Source organism: Symphodus melops (genome assembly GCF_947650265.1).
Source record: "Symphodus melops genome assembly, chromosome: 6".
NCBI lineage: Eukaryota > Metazoa > Chordata > Actinopteri > Labriformes > Labridae > Symphodus > Symphodus melops.
This window is the reverse complement of record NC_136696.1, coordinates 15,162,497-15,182,814: the sequence shown is the minus strand read 5'-3', so window position 1 is coordinate 15,182,814 and position 20,318 is coordinate 15,162,497. Positions and strand designations below refer to the sequence as shown.

Genomic DNA, 20,318 nt, shown 5'->3' with positions numbered 1-20,318 from the left:
CATGTGCTCCTTGCCAATACGTGTATCGATGCAGATTTTACAGTATCGATACAGCTACAAAGCTGTGAAGGCCGTTTGGAAAGACTCGTCATCATGCAGTACCCATTAATTCCAATATTGGGCAGTTGAAACAAAACTACATGATGCACTGCACGTTAAAATTCAAAACAAACAAGCATGGCTGAGAAACTCCGTGAGCAACACTGAACGCAAAGATTAAGGAAAGGTTTAGTATTTTTACAAACACCAGGTACTCTGGAGTTAGACATGAGTGGTCCAAGATTCACAAAAACGAGGTCAAACACTGCAGCAACACGATCAATGTCCATGACGAGAAGTTAGCAACAACAGCTAGACTCGCTACACACCGTCAGCGTGTGCCGTCTGTTCCAGCAGCGAATGAAACTGTCATGGTTACTGAACGTGTAAACGAGCTCAGAAGATGACAGAAGCACTTCTCTGCTGTGTTTTATAAAGACTGATGCACGCACAGCGTGTTTGATATGGAAGCTTCAGACAGCTGCTCAGTGTAACTCCACTCGTTCCTGCAGTACCCTATCTACACTGCTTTAGTTTCCAAATGCAAATCAAAGAGAGATTCTTGCAAATTTCAAATGGACTCATAGTTAAGTGAAACAAGAATATTACAAATTATACAAAACACAGAGAGACAACAAGGAGGAATGTTTGAATAAAAATGAAAGATTATTGTATTTACATGTATAATACTTCTGGCATTATAAAATGGAACATTATGGTTTAGTTTTAGGATCTCTGGGTGTGTAGGAAGGGAATTCTTTGTATGACATGATCATGATCCAAAACTACCACGTATCGTGATTCGTATCATATCGTGAGGTTGTGAGAAATAACCAGGCCTAATGCGAATGCAAAATAAGATTTTGAGGATGATTTCATACTTTTGATAGATCAATTTTTCCAGACAAAAATACCCAAAGTAACTAAAAAAGAACACTGGATAATCTGTGCATCACAAGATGACAGCCGAGCAAGGTCGCCGTGCCGACGGCCACAGGACGCTGACTGATTATTTCGACATGATTATAAACATCGTTTCTTGTAGTAGTTCTGCTTGTTAGGCCCATCGCGTGTTCCCCAATCTAAGTTTGAATGGATGACAATCTACATGTAATCAATTTGAACTCAATATTAAAGCATGATGTTTGTCTTTATTTTGCATTAGCAAACAGAGCAACAGTTGCCTAGCCAAGAGATCAAGTCATTCAAGAAACTGTTAGAATGTAAATGATTTGATTCATCTTTAACCATGTACAAGTAGAAGGCAGAATGCTAAAACAAGTCACACGCAGTGGTAGATTTAAGCCTGAAGGTCATTAATAATATTGCAGTTGATTTCATAACATTTTAGAATGGAGAACTGAAAATTGATCATAAATCTGAAATCTAAATGACAAACTCACACAAACAGCCGGACGTTAGAAGCATCGCTCAAGGTGGCTTTGCTGCCAGTCCAACTTGCTAGTATGTGAATATTAACAGCTATGTGTTTAGCTGAAATTAGACAATAGGTCAAGCGACATGTGTGTGTTGTGTGGCTCCTGCCTGGAACAAGGAAACAACAGCAGTAAAAAACGAATAAAAATATTATTTGAATTGTTTGGTAACAAAGAATTGGCTTTAAAGCTCTGCTTTATTCAAATCAGTAAAAATGTTTTTTTATATATTTTTTTTTCACTTTCACATCACTCTCGCGTATCTGCCACAACATGAACCCAACATACTGTTGCAAGTGAATAGGCCCATTGAGTTTTATTTGGAGTAGCTGTCTAACCAAGGTCCTCAAAGTAAATATGAATACAGTACATTCTGTCAGGGTCACAGTAAGCTCCCTATTCACACTGATCCATGTCTACCACAATTTCCCCAACAGCCAATCACATTTGCGCTGGAATCCAGAGAAACCATAGCAACTGTGAGGCCTTGGCTGTTATTGGCAGGGTCAAAGAGAAAAGAGACGGAAGTCAAGTTTAAAGAAAAAAGCCAAGTGAATCTGTTAAACTGCCAAAACTGCCAGTGAGCGGTGGAGATCTGACAGTGAGTCTGTTGATGAACTTACCATGGGCTCAGAAGGATTCCGTTTTAAATGTTCATTGGCATGATAAAGGTCCTTTTACACTAGGGGTGTAACGGGGTGTAACGGAATGTGTATTCGTCCCAAAACCTTTGCGGTAGAGACATCATGGTTTGATGCATGCAGTCAACAAAAAGGTCTGAGTGGGTTCACAAAGAATGTGGTCACAGATCCAATCTAGGAAGCAGCAATGTACTCTTGCCAAGTAATGCAAATTGCTTTGTCATCCACCAATAAAGAACATATGAAGAAGGCGATGCACCTAAACTAAACAGAAGAGGAAGAATGGTAACGTTTGCAAGCTAACTTTCTCAGGTAGTTCTAAACATCGGATGGAACAAAGTGTCATCTGTCCTGCTGTTAAAACTTACTACTACTGTGAGATATCTGCTAAATAAATGGAAAAATACATACCACTTTGCATTTGAGACTGTGTGGTGCTTTATTCCTGGTGTACCAAACCTTGTATTGAACCGTGACCCCCAAAACCAAGGTACATAGCAAACCTTGTCTCTGTGAACCGCTCGACTTAGTTTCATCAACATTTGTTTTATATTTTTCCAAATTACAAAAAATATATTTTTTTGTTCTTTGAGAAAGTTTGAGTGTGGTTTAGGTTTGACTGACAGCAATGAGTCGCTCAAAATATAGTGAGACCCCACAAACCCTGATTACCCTGCATTCAAGACAAAGAATATTCTTTATATTATCTAAATTATGTTGGTGGTACACACACACACACACACACACACACACACACAAGCTTGCTATCCCCTTTTTATAATCAACCATTATCCATTTTTAAAAAGGCAAGTGCTGAAAAATTAAACCAATAGTATTGTGCCTTTTTACCCTCATAATTTACTCGATTTTCTGATAAGTATTTTATGAGAGTGCTATTATGCAAGTTTATTTTTCCACTTTTTCATACCCTTTAATATTTAACCATGTAAGGAATGGATATTAATTTCAGAGAATGATTTCATAAAGCAATGGGCTTTATTCTTTATATTCTAAAATAACCATGGTCCATCTGAATTGTGATATTATAAAAGGGGAAAGTTACAGACAAAATATTTTAGCTTTGGCTGGAAGCTTTTGGATACATCCCAATCAAGACATATCTCTTCTAAAAACAAAACAACAAAAAAAACAACATTATTTTCAAGTCACGGTATTTTCATAGGAGTTTAATAAAACACTGATTGAAAAAAAGGTATTCAGGGTTTTTTTTTAAACCTTGCAAAGTGAAAGTCATTAAATGGTTTAAGTCTTTGATTTCAAAAGGTACTTCTGTTCCCGTGTGAACTCTCTGTACAGAGATATGATCACTGCTAAAATGATGAAGTACATTCAATTAAATCCCATAGCCTAACATTTACTGAAAGCATTCATATGTCTTTTGAATAGTTTCTTTGTTGTTGTTGTTGTTTGCCTCTGAGCGTGTGTTCATGTGTTCTGCTTTAACCTCCTTCGCAGTGAGTGGGAGAGTTAAAAAGACCCTCTCTTTCAAAAACACACACACACACAACTTAGTAAAGACAGACAGTAGGACTGACTGACAGAGAAAGAGACCTGCAGGAACAACCTCCAGCTGCCACCCTTTATCTAGAGCTGCACTGCTCCAAAGAGAGCACACTGGCCTACATTACGCTGATATAAACTGCAGTAGTTTAGAGCCCCGGTGTTTGCTTTGATGCAGAATTATGGTGCCGTCACATTTTGTAATTCCTCTATATCACAAGTGATTAATTTTTCATTTTCACACTAAAATGTAAATTGTCATTTGGATTTGCAAGAAGGGATCAGGGCTTTCCTCGTAAATGCTGAAACCTGTGTTAAATCAGGATGAAGGGAAGTTGACAGCTTTCTCTGTCAAAGTAAGGCGAGCTGTCTCTCTAAGACACTTAGCATCAGCCATTTTATGTTCAAACTCTCAAAGGGATAACACTCTGACCTTTTTTTTCTCCTTTATTTAAAAAAAGTCACCCACCTGGTTCACACAGTCATGTACAGGAACTTAAAAAGATTCACATTTCTATGCTCATACAAATTATAAAAGCCTTTTTCTCCCTCTTTCTATTTACTGAAGTGATTTAAAATAACTTTGCATAATTAGATGGAATTTCCCCCCTTTTTTCTTCAGCTTGTGCCTACAACATTTTCTCAGCTAATTGTACGGAGAAAGTGTTTTAGAAAATTGCTTATTGCAAAGAAAAGGCTTTGAAATACTGTCGACTGTTAATTCTAACTAGTTGGGATGGGTAATTTTCTGCAAGATTATTTGTAGATATTGTCTTTGTGTTATGTTGATGCAGATTTGCTGCTAGCAGTTGCATCTTCTTGCTTATTAATCTTCTGTCTTAGTTGCCCCGATTTGCCATGACCCAAAATCGAGGAGCAGTATAAATCAAAAAGTGCACATGCACTGCACACATTTTTATTAAGGCCTAAATTAAAGCTTGATAATGTCTTTAAACGTGCTTTTATAAAGACTTGTTTTAGGGCTATTTATGCCTTTATTTTAGAGATAGACAGCAGATGGAGTGCAGAAACTGGGGAGATAAATTGTGGGTTAAGGCATGATGGACAGGAGCCACAGGTTGGCTGTGAAGATGTTTTTTTTTTTCTGATAATGAAAAATACTCAAATTAAAAGAGATGACTCTAAGCAAAAGAGAACCATCAGTAACAAGACTGGTGATGTCCTTATAATTATCCTACAGCGACAGGTACCAGGTGAGAAGTATGACATCATCCAAAATATTTAAAAAAATTAAAAATGGCATTTTTAAAAAAATATTTTCCATGGTTCAGAGTGAGGGAAATGTTTGACTGCAGAAGGATTTTCCTTTTTTTTTTGGTCAGAAAACGCAACTCGAGAACATTCAGGAAAAGCGCTAAAATAAAAACAGCACATTGTCAGGTGTCAGCAAAAATTAACTCAAATGGAGAGTTCCATAATAGAGCTTTACTTTGTTATTTAATATAGTATCTAGGTTTATAGTCTTTAATGTGTATGTTGTGAAAGGTTAAAAATTAGTCAAAGTCAAAATGTGACTTTGCAGCCTTACATAATGGGTACTCTTATTTATTTCAAAATGCTTATGAATCTAGATGCATAGACAGTTTTGAGGTGTGAGCCTACTCTGAGGTTAAGCCGCGCAAACAGTGTTACTGTAAAGGAGTGCAGTCAGGTGTAGGCTGACTAATCAAGCGCTTATAGAGGGATAAGATGTGATTCTAAGTCATTTCTCACCTCCAAAAGTGCCATGGATCATTTCTTGTGATCCCTTTGTGGGCACAAAAAGCCATCAGTCAGCGGGGAAACTAGGACAGAATTGCTGTGGCTTGCCACCTTACCAACACCTCTTTACTGGTTGTGACTTCATTAGCAGATATGGATCTTAAGGCTTCAAGGACTTCTTCTCAACACACCCTTAACCTGAAAAAGCACCCTCCAAAGAACCTTATCCCAACCCTTTCCCTGCAGTCTCCCTGAAGATCATATCTAGCAGGAGTGAGACAAACACCGTACACAGCTGTAGTTTGGCCATTCTTTTCACCTTTTCTATCTTCTGCATATATGAAACGCATCAATCTGTGATACACTGCGAACTTAAGAGACGCATGAGTCTTTGGCTCGCGTTTTATTAACCTATCTGACGAAAAATCAAAATGATGGGGACAAAAAAAAAGGTTGGCATTAGTAAGCTTTCTCCAAAAGACGACACAAACGTGTGACAGTTGCTGTGCCAATCAGATAACAGGAGAAGAAAAGGAAGAAGGAGAAGAAGAGGCCGTCTTAAAACACAACCTATCCCTATACTCAGAGTTTCACTCAATGATTTTCAGTCAATTAGCAAATGATAAAGGAGAGAAGACAGAGAGAGAGAGAGATGGCAGCCTTTATGAAAAAGACATCTGCACAGCTCATTTGCAACAAGGAAATACATAAAGCCAAATTGAAAGCATATGACTGCATCAGCTGGTGAAGATAAGACGGCAGCCACCCAGGAGAAAAGATTCATATTAACCCTGCTGATGTTTTCAGGGGAGGACTATTGTCTTGGCTCTTGCTTTCAACGGTTAACACAATGGCTGTTTCACTCCGGTCCTCAGCCTCTTCACCCTTGACACTGGTGCAGCAAACCTCAACTGACTGAATGGCTGATAGTATTATGCCAAAGCTGGAACAGCCCTCTCTTGCTGTGAAGACTTACGATGAGGCGGAGGGGGAAGAAAGAAAAAAGGAAGTCCTCGTTAGGTCTCCTGTATGTGGCTTTTATGAAGCACATTTAAGGCTTGACAAACAACCACACAGCCTCTTCTAAAGCCCTAATGTGGTCAGAACTACACTGAGCTGAGGAATTAATAAGAGCCTGATATTTTCAACCCACACATACTGTAACAACCAAGAACACTCTGGGTTGTCAAAGAAAAAAAAGCAGATATGTTCCAGGGAAGAGACTGGGGGGGATTAGCTATTCAGAAGTGAACTGCAATCACATTATGAAGAAAATTAAGAAACACTTGACATAGTGAGCGGAGTTCCATCTGCTTATTGAGGCCCACCTGTACTCACACTGCCAGGTGTGCTGGCTGAAAACATTAGCACCTCTCCATTCATTTATTCAGAGCCGAGGAAACCTCCAAAATGGGATTATTAGAGGCATTACTCTTGTGCCTAAAATACCTGATATTATTCCATTTGTTTATTAAATGAAAAGTACCTCCTATTTAAATCTATATTTGAGCATTTTTAACTGACTCCCACTCAAGCGGTATTGTAGACTGTTATGTAATGACTGTCCTTGTTTCATTGAATTGCACCAGAGGAGTTCCTACTGTAATGTAGGGATATGATCGTGAATGCCACAAGGAAAGTAGGAATACAGTCACATTACGCCCAACAGCAACACACACAGCGCATTATTAACCATCCCTTGATGAGACAAGAAATCAAGCCGGGCGGTTTTAAATGAAGCCTTGGTGTTCTTGTCAACTCACCATGCTCCATAATTAGCACAGAGGTCATACTGTAATTTCCCCTTTATCCCCAAAATAGCCTTAACTGGAGCACTTTCGTGGTGCTTTATAAAAGACCAAAAACCTGCAGGGTTTGATCACATTTGATGAAATAAGTTCTAAATGAGAAGAACTGAGAAATGGTCGCATTTAATGCAACAGTAGAATGTCAAAGGTAAAGCGTTTCAGTCATCAGAGGGAATAGGCACACTCATTTATGGTAGCTGACCTTTAAACAGTGTGACATCAAGGTAATTCATATTGCTAAGCAATGCATTGACACAAAGAGCATCTATAAAAAAAATCGAACAAGTCTGCTTTCTTATAGCTAGGTGATATATTTAGATGTCTTTCTTGAAGAACCTGCTGAGACAGCGTGTTTGTACCTCATATCATGATGAACCAAGTACAACTGCCTTTCTTCCTATTAGTGATTTAATGGATTTTTTTTTTCACTTGATGGAAACCTAACTCGGACAGAAACTAGAACCTGCGGATGAGTAGTAAGGAAAAGAAACCCACAAAATGTAGAACTGTGGGATACATGTATTTTCTCCTTCACAGTCACTGAATAATCAATGTTAAGAACTAAGCTGAGGCATCAAAGACCAACAGCCTATCTGACCTGCATAGAGCCCCACTGTGGGGTATAATGCAGCATTGTACACCAGTTACTTAAAGACCCATTCATGCAGACACTAAGTAAATGCATAGGACCATAAGAGGGGGAGGGGGGGTTTGGGAAGGATACGATTTACAATGCTGTCTCCAGATTTTACGATTAAACAGCTTACACACAAATGGAAATATATTCAGAGAGAAGAAAAAGCATCAGATGAAAGTGTTTCTGATTAGAGAAATACAAACCAAAGGTTTTTATTTTTCATAGCCTCCTTAGTCTCTCCATAAAAATAGTGTTGCTCAAAATAAACTGTTAAAAGAAAAACAAAGTCATGTTTCAATGTAGTCCATGGAAAAGCCCCAGTGTCAGACATTCATTTTGTTTCACTTCAAATTTTTTTTTTTTCTCCAAAAGCCGAATGGTCAGCAAAGACCTGTATCCCTGCACCGCTTGTCTGTTCCATTGATAAATTAGCATCGGAATGAGCCCTTGCAGAGACAAGTCAGGCAACTGTTATGCATTAATAAATTAGCCCTAAACACTACACAAGCCGTTAAGAAGCATGTAAAACCTAAAGGGAAAAAGTAATAGAAAATGCAACCAATAACAGAACAAAGTTTTTGCGACAACTGTTATTAGCCTGCACTTCGTCCTTTGCCAGTTAAACCAGTGGGGAATGTGCACACTAACTAAACATTTTTAGATACGCTACAACTAAGAAGCACTGGCACTGTCAAACGCAGCTTAGCTCTGGCAAACAGGGGGTTAAACCTTAGCTGCAGAAATTCACTGCAGTCCAAAAGCATTTGGCTGATAGCTACTGAACAGCACATTCTATCTGTGCCATTACTGCTATCCTTGGACAAATGTTCCTATCTGTCTAGATTTTGCGTGTGTGTCTTTTTGTGTTCCTAAGTCTGGAAATACAATTATATTGCATATAATATTTGGCACAGTAAAAACTGGAGTTTACATGTGGGGCTGTATTAAGAAACTGGTTCATATAAAGAGTTGTTTACTGCATCCTAAATATTCTCAAAAGAAAAAAAAAAAACTAAGACCCCTCTTTTCCAAGAGCAGATAGTACGTTCTCTTATAATCAATCACAAAAGCAATTCACTATCTTTTTCTTTTTTAGTTAGAAGTCACCAGTTATTAGAAAATAGTTTCAATTTACTTTCTTTTCTAATATAATCTGCATGTCTCACCACTGCCTGACGGGAGTTTCATTTATATATATTTGTATCTTTTCATATTTATATACTTATATATAGGCATGTACAAGAAAGGAAAAACTGTCCATGTTTTGCACATCTGTACAAAAGAAAGTTACCGTTTTGTTCTTTGTGCATTCTATTGCATGGAGTGGTGAGCAGTTGAGTGACGTGGTTGGGGCATAGTCAGAGATAGATCCATGAAGGGAGCGTTACTTAGATTTGGGTCTCTTGAACCTTCTCTTTGCCATGAGTAGTCTTAATGGCGTAGGGATCCGTAATGGTGCTGATGTGGCTGTGATGCTGTCTGACTGAGCGATGAAGAGAGTTGTTCTGGGTCCAGTGGGCTCCATAGCTCCCTTGGCGGGCTGACGAGGAGGACACATACCCAGGCTTAAAGGTGTTGCTGTTGTGTTCAACCAATGTCGGCAGTACCAACACTGTGTCATCAGAACCACTAGATCCCGAGGTGGGCGGTGGAACAGGAGGAACTTCTTCCTCCATTTGTATGATTTCTATGGTCCTGGCTGCTGCCACCGTGCTCCTTTGTTGATGCCGCTTACGCAACTTATAGAATGCAATTAACATGGCAGCTGCAAGCAAGGTAACAGCAACAAAACAGCCAATGATGATTTTGGTGGTTTTCATCACCTCATCCAGGCTGGCAGCTGGCCCGCTAGGGATTCTGGCAGTAGGGATTGACACTTGCCTTGGAGTCTGAGTGCTCTGGAAGAGCACAGTAGGTGTGGAGATGAAGACAGGCTGAAACACAGAGGGTGAAGCGGGAACAGTAGGCTTGGGTTTGGGCGTCTCTTCTGCAGTGGGCTCCAAAACTTCCACTGTTACAGTTGTAAAATATGACAAATTAGACGTGTTGAGTTCAGCATTGCTTACGTTTAGGTAGGCTGAGGCATTGGAATTTCCTGCCATGTTGCTTACCATGCATGTATAGACACCAGTGTCTGATGGGAGAACATTTGAGAAATTGAGAGTTCCATCATTCAGGACGGATATCCTTGGATGAGCCGAGCCATGGGTCAATACAGTACCGTTGGGGAGAAGCCATCTGACTGAACTCATGGCAGCAGTGCGACACTTAAGTTCTGCAACCCTTGCTGCTGAGATGTTTAGATCTCTTGGCGCATCAAGTATGAAAGGTGCTGAACATTGAAAGGTGGTCTGATCAACCTCCACCAGGTATCGACCTCTCATGTGAATCGGGGTGTGACAGCGTCCACAGCAGGTAGAATTTGTGGGAATGTATTCTCTAAGCCACCAGGAGAGCCACACAACATCACAATCACATCGCCAAGGGTTGTGGTGCAGATGTAACTCCACCAGGTACTGTAGAGGAGTGAAGAGGTTATGAGGAAGAGATGACAAGTTATTATGAGCCAAATTCAGCTCCACCAAGGCTGTGATGTCATCAAATGCATTCCTTTCGATATTAGTAATTACAGAGTTCATAATCCATAGTTTACGTAAATTCTTGAGCCCCCGAAAGGCCCCAGGCTTGAGTTCAGGGAAAACATTCTCCGATATTTCTAGCTCCTCCAATCCCACCAGTGGTGAAAGATTAGGAAACTCCCGAAGGTTACACATCCCCAAGTTGAGGTACTTGAGGTTATGAAGGCCCTCGAATGCCCCATCAGAGATGTACTCTAACTTCCTCAGCTCTCCAAGGTCCAGTCTCATGAGGGAGGGGACACGGTTGAAGGCATAGGAGGGGATGCTCTCAATGGGATTGTTTCTAAGCCATAATTCTCTCAACTTTGACAGGTACTCAAAAGCTCCACTGGGTATGACCGTCAGTCGGTTGTCAAACAGTTCCAGGGTATTAAGACTGGTCAAGCCATTAAAGGCCCCCACCTCAATCTGTCTGATAGCATTCCTGCCTAACTGCAGAACCTCCAGGTGATGCAGGTGCCTGAATGTATCCGCCTGTATGGTCTCTATGCTGTTTTCCATCAGGTTTAGGTACCTGGTGTTGGCTGGGATGTTTGGTGGAACCCTTATCAGGCTTCGGCGGGTACACACCACCTTGCTGAGCTGGTTAGTGCATGAGCACACACCTGGACAGTTCTGTGGGTTAGCCGAGCCCAATGCGGGGCCTGTAGACTGGCACATACTGAGAGTAGGTACCATGAGGGAGATCACGGCGAGCAGAGCTGCGTTCCAGGTAGGCTGCACACTAACCTGGCCCAAAGGACTCATGGTGTGGAGGGCTCATTATTCTGCATGGTGGGGGGAGACGGCACACACCAGAGGACAGACCACCTTAGCCTGGCTGGAGCAACTCACAGCTCCAAAGTTCCATCGACGGTGGAGGGGGATGCTACATCAAATAGATATCAGGGAAAGAGAAGAGAAAAAAAGAGAGACAGAGATAGAGTGAGAGATTAATAGAAGAATAGCAGCAGACAAAAAGCAGTGCAGCAATGTGAAAGGAAAAAAAAGGATGAATAACTATATAAGTGACGTACCTCATTAGTTTGGAAGTGGTCTTTTTTGCCTCTTTCCAAACGTTAAAAGCAACAGTCATGCATCACGTTTATATTTATAAATCCGCTCCATGGAGAGAAAAGACTAATTTTGTCTTGTTTTCCCTTACTGAAAAAGTAAGGTGGCCCCTCTATTATACCAGGGTAGAAAATGGTTCCTACTATTAAAGACTGGAATCAGCATGAATAACACTCACAGGCGAAGGTAAGGCCATGAAGACTTAGTAGGTGCCTGGATCACTTCTGCCCCCTCTAACTGCCCCCATGCCAGGCTGCAGACTCCAAAATGCAGTTCCACTGTGGATAAATCATAATGATCCATAGCGCAGTTCAAAACAGCAGAGGAGGAGAGAAGAAGTGGAAAAAATAAACAGGAAAATTTAAAAAATCCTCAGTCCTGTCGACTCCTGATGCATGGGTTTGCTCGTCGGCTGGTCACCCGTTTGGTGGAGAGACCTCCCTCACTGTGACTTTGCCAAGGGCTAGTCGGTCGCTGATTAGCCTCGTTGTGACAGAGACTGAGAGACAGAAAAAGGCTAAAGAACTCCCGGCACAGTCATCCCCCTCTCCTCTTCTCCTCCTCTGTGTTCTTCTTGTTTCCTCACAACGTTGAGCTGGCCCTGGTCAGAGCAGCTGCAGGCTGCCGTGTGCACAGTTAGCAGTAATCCGTCTATTGCTCCTGGGGGGAGCGGGGGTTGGGGGTGGGGGGGTGGTGGTGGTGGGAGAGATGGTGGCGCTGGATGGGGGGGGGTGGAGAGGGGGATGCGCTGCACTGTTGGAGCTTCGCAAAAGGCTGACGGTAGAGAGAGAGAGAGAGGGAGAGAGAGAGAGAGCACTCTTGTCTTCTTCTGCAATGAGAGAAAAGAGAGGATGACGCTTAGAGGATGAGTGTGGAAGTGGGCTCCGTATCTGTATCCAAAAAACAGAAAAAAAGGTATTGAGGATTCTTCCCTCCACTTGCTGTTTGTACCCAGGCTGTCTCCGGCGTTGTTCTTCTGCTTGCTTATTTTTTTTTAGTTTTTTCTCCAGGGCTGAGGTAGTAAGTTGTGGCAGTTAGCCATGTGTGTGGCTGTCAGACTTGCGGCTGGCTCGTGGACTACTGCAGTAGCCGGAGTTGAAGAGAGAGAGGAAAAGAGAGACAGAAAGAGAGAGAGAGAGAGAGAGAGAGAGAGATTAAGAGAGGAGAGAGAGAACCACTGACAGATCAAGAGCAGGAGGAAGATAGAGTGTGAGAAGGGGAGAGTGTGTGTGTGTGTGTGTGAGAGAGAGAGAAAGAGAGAGAGAGATGGAAAGGAGGAGGCACGCGAGCACTCAAACAGGCAGCCCACCTTCACAGAAGCAGCAGGAGCAGCATTCTAAGCCACATCTCCTCCTCTTGTTTATTCTCCAATCTCTCTCTTTTTCTCTATTCCCCCCCCTCCGTGTCGGTGTTGCAGGCAGCTAAGACGCTCGCTCTGCCCCCTCCCTTTGTCCTTCAATGGGAACGTGAATGTACTGCTGACGCACTCCTCTCAGCTGCTCAGCCAGCCTCAGAGCAGTGCATTGGTTTGATGCAGTGTTCCTGTGTATTAACACATTCAACCTCTCCTCCTCCCGTGTGCCTCCTTCTCCCCCTCCCCTCATTGTAACCGTCTTCTCCTCTCGTTCTCTTTTGGTCGCTGTTCCCCCCCCCCCACACGTGTTGCCTTATTTCTTAAGTCTGCCTCTCTCAATCATCTTACCTGTGCCTGCTTGCTCACTTACCTTCACACTCCTCCCTCAAACCTACAATTAACATTCAAAGCCTTCCATTCTAATGTATCCCACAGAGACAAGAGGTCAGACTTTCTACTCCAACTGACTTTTTTTTTTCTCTCTGTCTTGTGGGAACAGCAGCGAACCACCTTGGTGAAGACACTTGGTTTGATTCGTCACCTCTTTGTGCCACTGATTTGTACGTCATAAATGTGCAGGATCAACAAAAAGATTGCTTTCAGAGAGGAAGACTGTCTTGTATTGTGAGTGTAAGAGGACTTATTATGCATGTGTGAGTGTTTTGGAGGTGAAGGAGGGGGAGGTTGGGTCCGGGGGTCTGTGACATCATAGAGGACTGAAATGCTGACTCCGCTTCTCTGTATCTGCTGGGCAGTTTTCTCTTCAGGGAGGAGAAAGATGAAAGAGCTTGCACACAGTTATCTCTCAGCAAGATGAGAGAGAAAGACGAAGAGATAAGAGGAAAAGAGACTTACGGAGAGAGTGGCAGAGAGATGGGACAGGGCAGGAGGAGATATTTCCACGTCCTTGGTGAAATTGGGGGAACGAAGGGGAAATGAGAAATTAGATAAATAGGTATATAGAAGAGGGATGAGGGAGACAGATGAGGGAACATCCTGCATAGTAGCCTCCTCGGTGAAATAACACAGATAGGTAGAGAAAAAGAGAGGCGAGGAGCGGGGATGAGGAGGAGGAGTGTTGATAGTGCTGGATTAAGCATCATTTGAATGCAGGAGATAGAGTCTCCCTCTCTGCCTTTGGTTAATGACCACATTCTTCTCCCCACCTCCTCCCCTATCACACATTCATTTGCTACATTTCTAAGGGTTTGGGTCTACAGAAAGAAGAGGCAGCACAGCACATGCAACCCATAATAAACATGCCACTGTGCATTGCAATTGTAATTCAACTGTATAAAATAAATAGGACTTGACTGGAATTTTTTCTTCCCTTATTGGGTCATTAGGACAAAGTGAAACTGATGGTAATTTAGATACATGCAAGGTGCAATCAACAGAAGTATATACCAAGAGTAGTGCATCTGTAGCTGCTGTACATTATCCTGTCTTTGAATCTGAATATAAATATTCATAAATGTATTGTTTAAAACCACAACTGACAAAAATAAAATGACTATTTGATATTAACTTGATCATTTAAAAAAAAAAGAAATCAAATCTCTTTCTATGCTTCCCCAGCTCAAAGACAATATTCTGAAATAAGATTTCTTTGCATTTCAGACAATATTGTTTGTGAAACAAGCAGTTATGGCTTTGAATTAAAGATGAACGGAATTCTCCTTCACTTACCTTTTTAAAGAGAAACACAATGTGCGCAACAAAGAGAATGAATTAAACTCAGCGCGGCCTACAAAGGGCTGAAGAAACCCAAAAAGAATTTTAAAAAAGTAATCACTGATATCTGGGGGCAAGAAGCGGATTTAAGGGTCAGACGCAGATGTTTAAAGTTCCCTATGTGCCAAGTTATGTTCTGAGTACGGTCTAGTTTGACTTTTTATGTGACTGAAACGTTTGTCTCCATCGATTAAACTTTCCGTCTTTTCTTTTTTTTCTTTTTAACTTTGCTGATGGATCACTGAGGCAAACATCTGTCTGACAAGTCTATACAAGAAACCTTCAAAAACAGTCTTGAACTAGTGCTGGGCGATGTGACCTCAATTTAATATCACAATATTTTTTTGCCTAACGTCGACATTCGATATGCCTTGATATTTATCATATTAAAAGGATACTTTAACATGAAACATGAATCTGTAGTCAAATTGGGTCATATATGTTGCAGAAACATTTTCAAGTTGGCGCCTTCTTGACAGAGAAAAGGCAGACAATTTATTTTTGTCTCATATGGATGGAAGACAACAACTCCCAGAATGCACAGCGTCGCACGACACGACACAGAACAGTTTTGGTGCATTCATGTGGTATCGGAAGAAAGAGATTTCGAGTTGTAAAATGCACATGAAACACCTGCTCGACTCAGTTTAGTTCACGTCAACATACTTTTCATTCATGCACGTACTGCATATCAAATATTACTTTTGACAATACGATTTCTCCAAGTTGGGAAGTTGTTCTCGAAACTTGGACCACCCAAGCAACACCTGAATGCAGCATTATTTACAGCAACATATGGCCTTTCGTCAACTGATTCTGAGATTCTTCCAGAAGGAATTGGCATCTTGGAAACTCCTGGCAGAAAACGGACTCTATGTCTGCGTCTGAAATCACTCCCCATTTACTATATAGTGAACACGCCACTTTGTAGTGCTGTCCGTATACAGAGTGAGCATGGTCGTTCTCTAAATAGTCCACTTAATGTATCCCACAATGCATTTTGAATAGTAGTGGACAAGCGATGGTCACTGTCCAGGAAATATGTACCATCATGCATTGTGGTTTTACGAGCAGAGAGCGGTGGAGAGTGGCGTTTGACCCGGCTGCTCGTCAGACGTCGGTGTGAACACAGAATGAGAATAAAGTTCATTTTTGGAGCGTTTTTAATGAAACAGTTTAAATAAAGAGTAAACATTGTTACCGCTAGTAACGGCAGTCTGTCCCAATGATGATGACAGACACAAGACGAGTCTATGAGCATAAAGAAATCAGTTTTGGTCCGAACATGTGTTTCATTATACGTAAAATTCAGTAATTGATGTATTTATTATTACGGAAATGAAGTTTTCGCTGAAATTCATGCCATTATTTACTGTTATTATTGAGCCTCAGCCGTTGCTAAGCTGCTTGTTTCAGTGTTGCGGCAACAATGACGTCACTGTCAGCGGCCGGTGAGTGAGCGAGCAGGGTCCGAAAAAAAAAAATTGTGTCTGCAGAAGCCGCCTAAAAGAATAAAATCGATTTCCCCCTTTCCATATCGTGCAATAATCAAATATCGTTTGGATCGAGCTTCACGATACATCGCCCAGCACCGTCTTGAACTGCAGTAAAAATGGAGAGAAATTGTGAGAATCCAGGTCAGGTGAAAAAGTAAAGGTCTCTGTTTCTTTCATGTTCATCATCTGACTCCATGTAAATCTCTTTTAATCTATTACAATGAGAAATGTGACATTCATGCAGAAAGTAGCAGATAAGTATGATTGCAGGACATGAAATATAAAGAAGGGAAAATAAACTTTTTGCCAAATAGGTGCACAAAAAGACACCAGAACACCAGAATGAGATATCAAAGGCTTTAATTTGACTGAAGAAGTCAGCTGCCTGTTTTCCATACAAACTGCACCGTGTGTGCATTTTAACAAGTTTTAATCCTTCCAGCATCAGTTATCGAATCGTTCACTGTAAAAGCTGAACCTTTTATGTCGCATGCTTAGTGTAGCACATGAGCTGCAGTTTTCATGTGCATTTAATATTGTGTGTTGAATGTTACATAAACCTGAAGTCTGTGCGTCTTCAGTGTAAAAAATAAAATAAAATTGCCTACCAAAGCCTGATTGTCGACTAAAAACACAGCGCCTCATAACAACACATTTCCACAACAACAATAAACGAGTGCCTTTGTGTGTTTTCAGACGCAACACACTGACCTGTTCAGTTACACTTGTTCATATCTGAAGAAGTTTGTCTCTGTTGACCTGATTTGTCAAACATCCGTAGATTTAAAAAAAGAAAAACAACAACTCTGGACTCTGATGAGTAACGCTGAGTGTTGCTCAAACCCTCTGACTCACTGCAAGAGCTGCCAAAATGTCAATCTCAGTCTGGTACTCTGTCCTGCTAATAGTCAGGCTTAGTCCTTTACCCATTACCAGGGTACATGGCCCAAAATTTAAAAAAAAAAAGATTAATGAATGTGATAAAGCTCTGAGGCTTTCAGGGGTTGGTATACCCCAGAGGGATACACAGAGGGTGCTAAACATCTTTTGGCAAAGAGTCATTTGGTGTTGGGAAGAGCGAGGCTGTAGCAGGATGGGTCAATACGGAGCGGGTGACATCCTGCCCTACAAAGCTGAATCAGGGTTAGAGGGGAAATTGAATATTGCAGGAAGCTGAATCTACATGTTGATAAATGTGTGTGTGTGTGTGTGTGTGCGAGAGTGACCCAATTAGCCTATGTGGGCTGTTACCACCGCAGACAGTTCACGCTGGGACACTAGATGGCTCTGGAATTGCTACCAGCCGATGTCACTTCACGGGACAGCTGCACTTACAGTAGATGGGCGCTAATAAAACACATGATACTGCTGCACCTTTCCTGACACCGCTCACTCTCGCCGCGGCTGGCTGCCGAGCTGTGAAACAAGGTGACGCACAGGTAGCAGCTGTTCCTCCTGAAGCGAGTGAGGGTTTTAAAAGCCAGAGACATGGCGTGGCTGTCTCACCCCGTGGTCACAGGCCAAACACATATTCTATTGAGCCATAAGGGTCAAGACTCCCACAAGCTGTGACGAATCGTGCTCGTGCCAGGTCGCTGAAGCTAGCACTACCACAGTGACAATCCACTCCTGCTATTAGCGCTCTGTTCATCTGCAAGACAGGCAACAACAACGATTGCTTAGTTACTGTTTTGGGGCTGATTTGCCAAAGCAGCTTCACCTTGTTCTTTAGTTAGGACTGACGGCTCTAATTAGCCACTAGCATTAGCTATTAGCCGGCTACAGCCACTACTCTTTGTCTCCCGGCCCCTGTGGATCCCTCTCCACTCAGCCTGTGCTTAGTGTGGCAGGTCAGCAAAGTGCTGGAGCAGCATTTGGCCTGAGAATAGAGGAGTGCGTGGAGAGAGGGAGGTGTAGAGCGAGAGAGAGAGAGGAGGCTGGTGGAAGCAGATCGATGTGGCCTGTATTCATTAACCCTCGCTCACGGCTCCCTTCCCTCCCCAATCACAACCCCGCCATTTTAGGACGGCGGGAGGTGATTTATTAGCTGTCCTGGCTCAGTCAGCACCATCGACCCACAATCTGAGGAGAGTTGACTCACATCAGGATATGCCGATTTGCCTCACAGTGGGCTGAGCTCACTCAGTGATCCAAAACCATTCAAAGACAAACCACGAAGGAGAACGCAGTGGCCATCAGCAGACATTTCTTTGTGAATGTAAAGTTTGTCAGAGAGCAAGGACTAAGGCCAATGAAAGGTGATGTGTTGGATCTGGGACACACGTTTCTAGAAATCACTGTTCAGTCTTTAAGACACGTGATATTCAGCACCTGTAGGTGCAGTCCAGTTATCCAACTTTTTTTTTTCCCCCAGCACTGTTCACTTAGCACGGTTATTTATTGTGATTTGATTTGTGTGAACTGTTTGATTGTTTTGGGGTTTTTTTCTCATTTGAATTTGTTAAATAAATGATGAAATAAATTAATAAATGTGTAACAGTGTGGTTGATGACTCCTGCTCAATGTTTCTTATCAACTAAGAATAGATGACAAGACAAAGAATAAATAACAGATTAAAAATGGCTTCTTTGGCAGCAAAATTCATCATTTCCATGTAAAATCATTTCAGCAAAGAGGTGTTTATCTCAGTGATGTTTTAAATAGATATTATCTGCTCTGGGAGGATGGGGGGTTAGGATGAAATACTTATTTAGTTGGGACGGTAGCTTTTAAAATGTGACTTCATTAAATTTGATCTGCTGTATCCATAATTATTTGGCAGATGACATAGATAGAGTTCACTATGACCTGTCAAAATGTCCTGGTTTGACCAACTCAAATATGTCAGCCTCGCTATAGTCAGCAGCAGAATAACTTGTCTGTAAACAGATCATCATTTTTGCTTAATTCTGGTTAGATGCTGCGTTCAAACTGAAACATAGCCACCTGACACTAACTGGGGCAGGATTGACCAACAGTTTGTTGCTGAAGACAAATATTTTAAATGGCGTCCATTTAAAAAAGAAAAAAAATCCCATCGCCCACCACAAGTGTCAATGACAAATATTTGTCATACAGATGATCTGTACGTCGTCAATGCCTCTCTGTCACATCGTGAGGTTGTCTTTTGGAAAGAAAAAAAACCACTCAGACGACAGAACTCTTGTAATAAACGTCAAGAGACGTCTGAGAGCGTTTTTAAGGCTCCAATAGTCGAGTGCAGGTCAGGCAGTTTGACATTGGAAGATGCTGCAGCTGTTAATTACAGCCCATCTTGTGTTTCCATGTTGATCTTCCCTCTGTGCTCAAACAGCTGACCATGTCCTTTTAGAAATCCATCATCCAGAAGTCACATCTTGTTTGACAAACAGCTCGTAATAGAAACAATGCGGCTCTATGGATTTCATTGATTTCTTTCAACCGAGAACACACTCAGTATTTGTTAGTTTGGACACAAACTGTCAGTGAATGGGACAGATAGTAATCCGGCGCTGCTCACATCAGGGCAATCCACTAATTGTTTAAAACACACCCGCGCACGCGATGACAGTGAACACTATTAATCAGAGGCGCACGCTCCTGAGCAAAAAAAGAAGAAATAAATAAAGCCCCACAGGAAATTAGACTTCAACAGGTTGTGGTATTTATCTATTTTTTTGGTTTCACGTCTGGTTGCTCAAACCCAATTAATTAAATTTGTGTATCCCATTAGTGATGTGATTGATTTTGTGAGGTTGAAAATTTAAAAAAAAAAAAAACTGTCTAATCTTACTTCCTGTGTGAGAAGTGTGTCTAAGGAGTACAGAGTGACCTTCAGCACACACCGTGTCCTTACAGCCACCACTTCACTGTAACTCACCACACATGGTCCACATAATAGTGATTCATTTGTACAAAATCAAATGTAAATTATTCACTTAAAACTGACATTGCAAATTTTTCCTTCCTTTTTTTTCAATTATCCATTTTTTGAAATTATTTTTGCCCGTTTTTTTATTATTTTAAATCTACACCCCATCCTACCCGAGTCCAGTCCTTCGAAAGCAGCTCACACAGCAAGGAGGAGAAAGGATGGAGGGAGGAAATGTGAAGCGGCACGAATATTCATCAACTTTACAAATAAATCCCCGACTTAAAAAATATGACCCTCATCGTTATCAAGGATCTCTAATGATTCTCAAAATCACATTTAGATCTATCTGATCAGCCCTGTGATTATAACTTGTAATTAGATGAAT

General features: G+C 41.5%; 1 protein-coding gene across 2 annotated transcripts; it reads right to left on the bottom strand.

Moving 5' to 3' along the window:
* Positions 1–8,153: 8,153 nt before the first annotated feature.
* Positions 8,154–13,096, bottom strand: lrrc4.2 (leucine rich repeat containing 4.2). Of its 2 annotated transcripts, none has more exons than XM_079345684.1 (2): positions 11,460–13,096; positions 8,154–11,311 (listed from the first exon to the last, which is right to left on the bottom strand). In XM_079345684.1, exon 2 carries the CDS (start codon positions 11,188–11,190, stop codon positions 9,193–9,195), a length of 1,998 nt encoding a protein of 665 aa, XP_079201810.1. In that variant the 5' UTR covers positions 11,191–11,311; positions 11,460–13,096; the 3' UTR covers positions 8,154–9,192. The 2 variants fall into 2 exon arrangements, with proteins under 2 accessions (XP_079201810.1, XP_079201811.1); XM_079345685.1 differs by having other exon boundaries at positions 11,675–13,096.
* Positions 13,097–20,318: the final 7,222 nt, after the last annotated feature.

What these genes read in the sequence shown, in the direction of transcription:
- lrrc4.2 (XM_079345684.1), bottom strand. Translation starts at nt 11,190, where the DNA reads ATGAGTCCTTTGGGCCAGGTTAGTGTGCAGCCTACCTGGAACGCAGCT.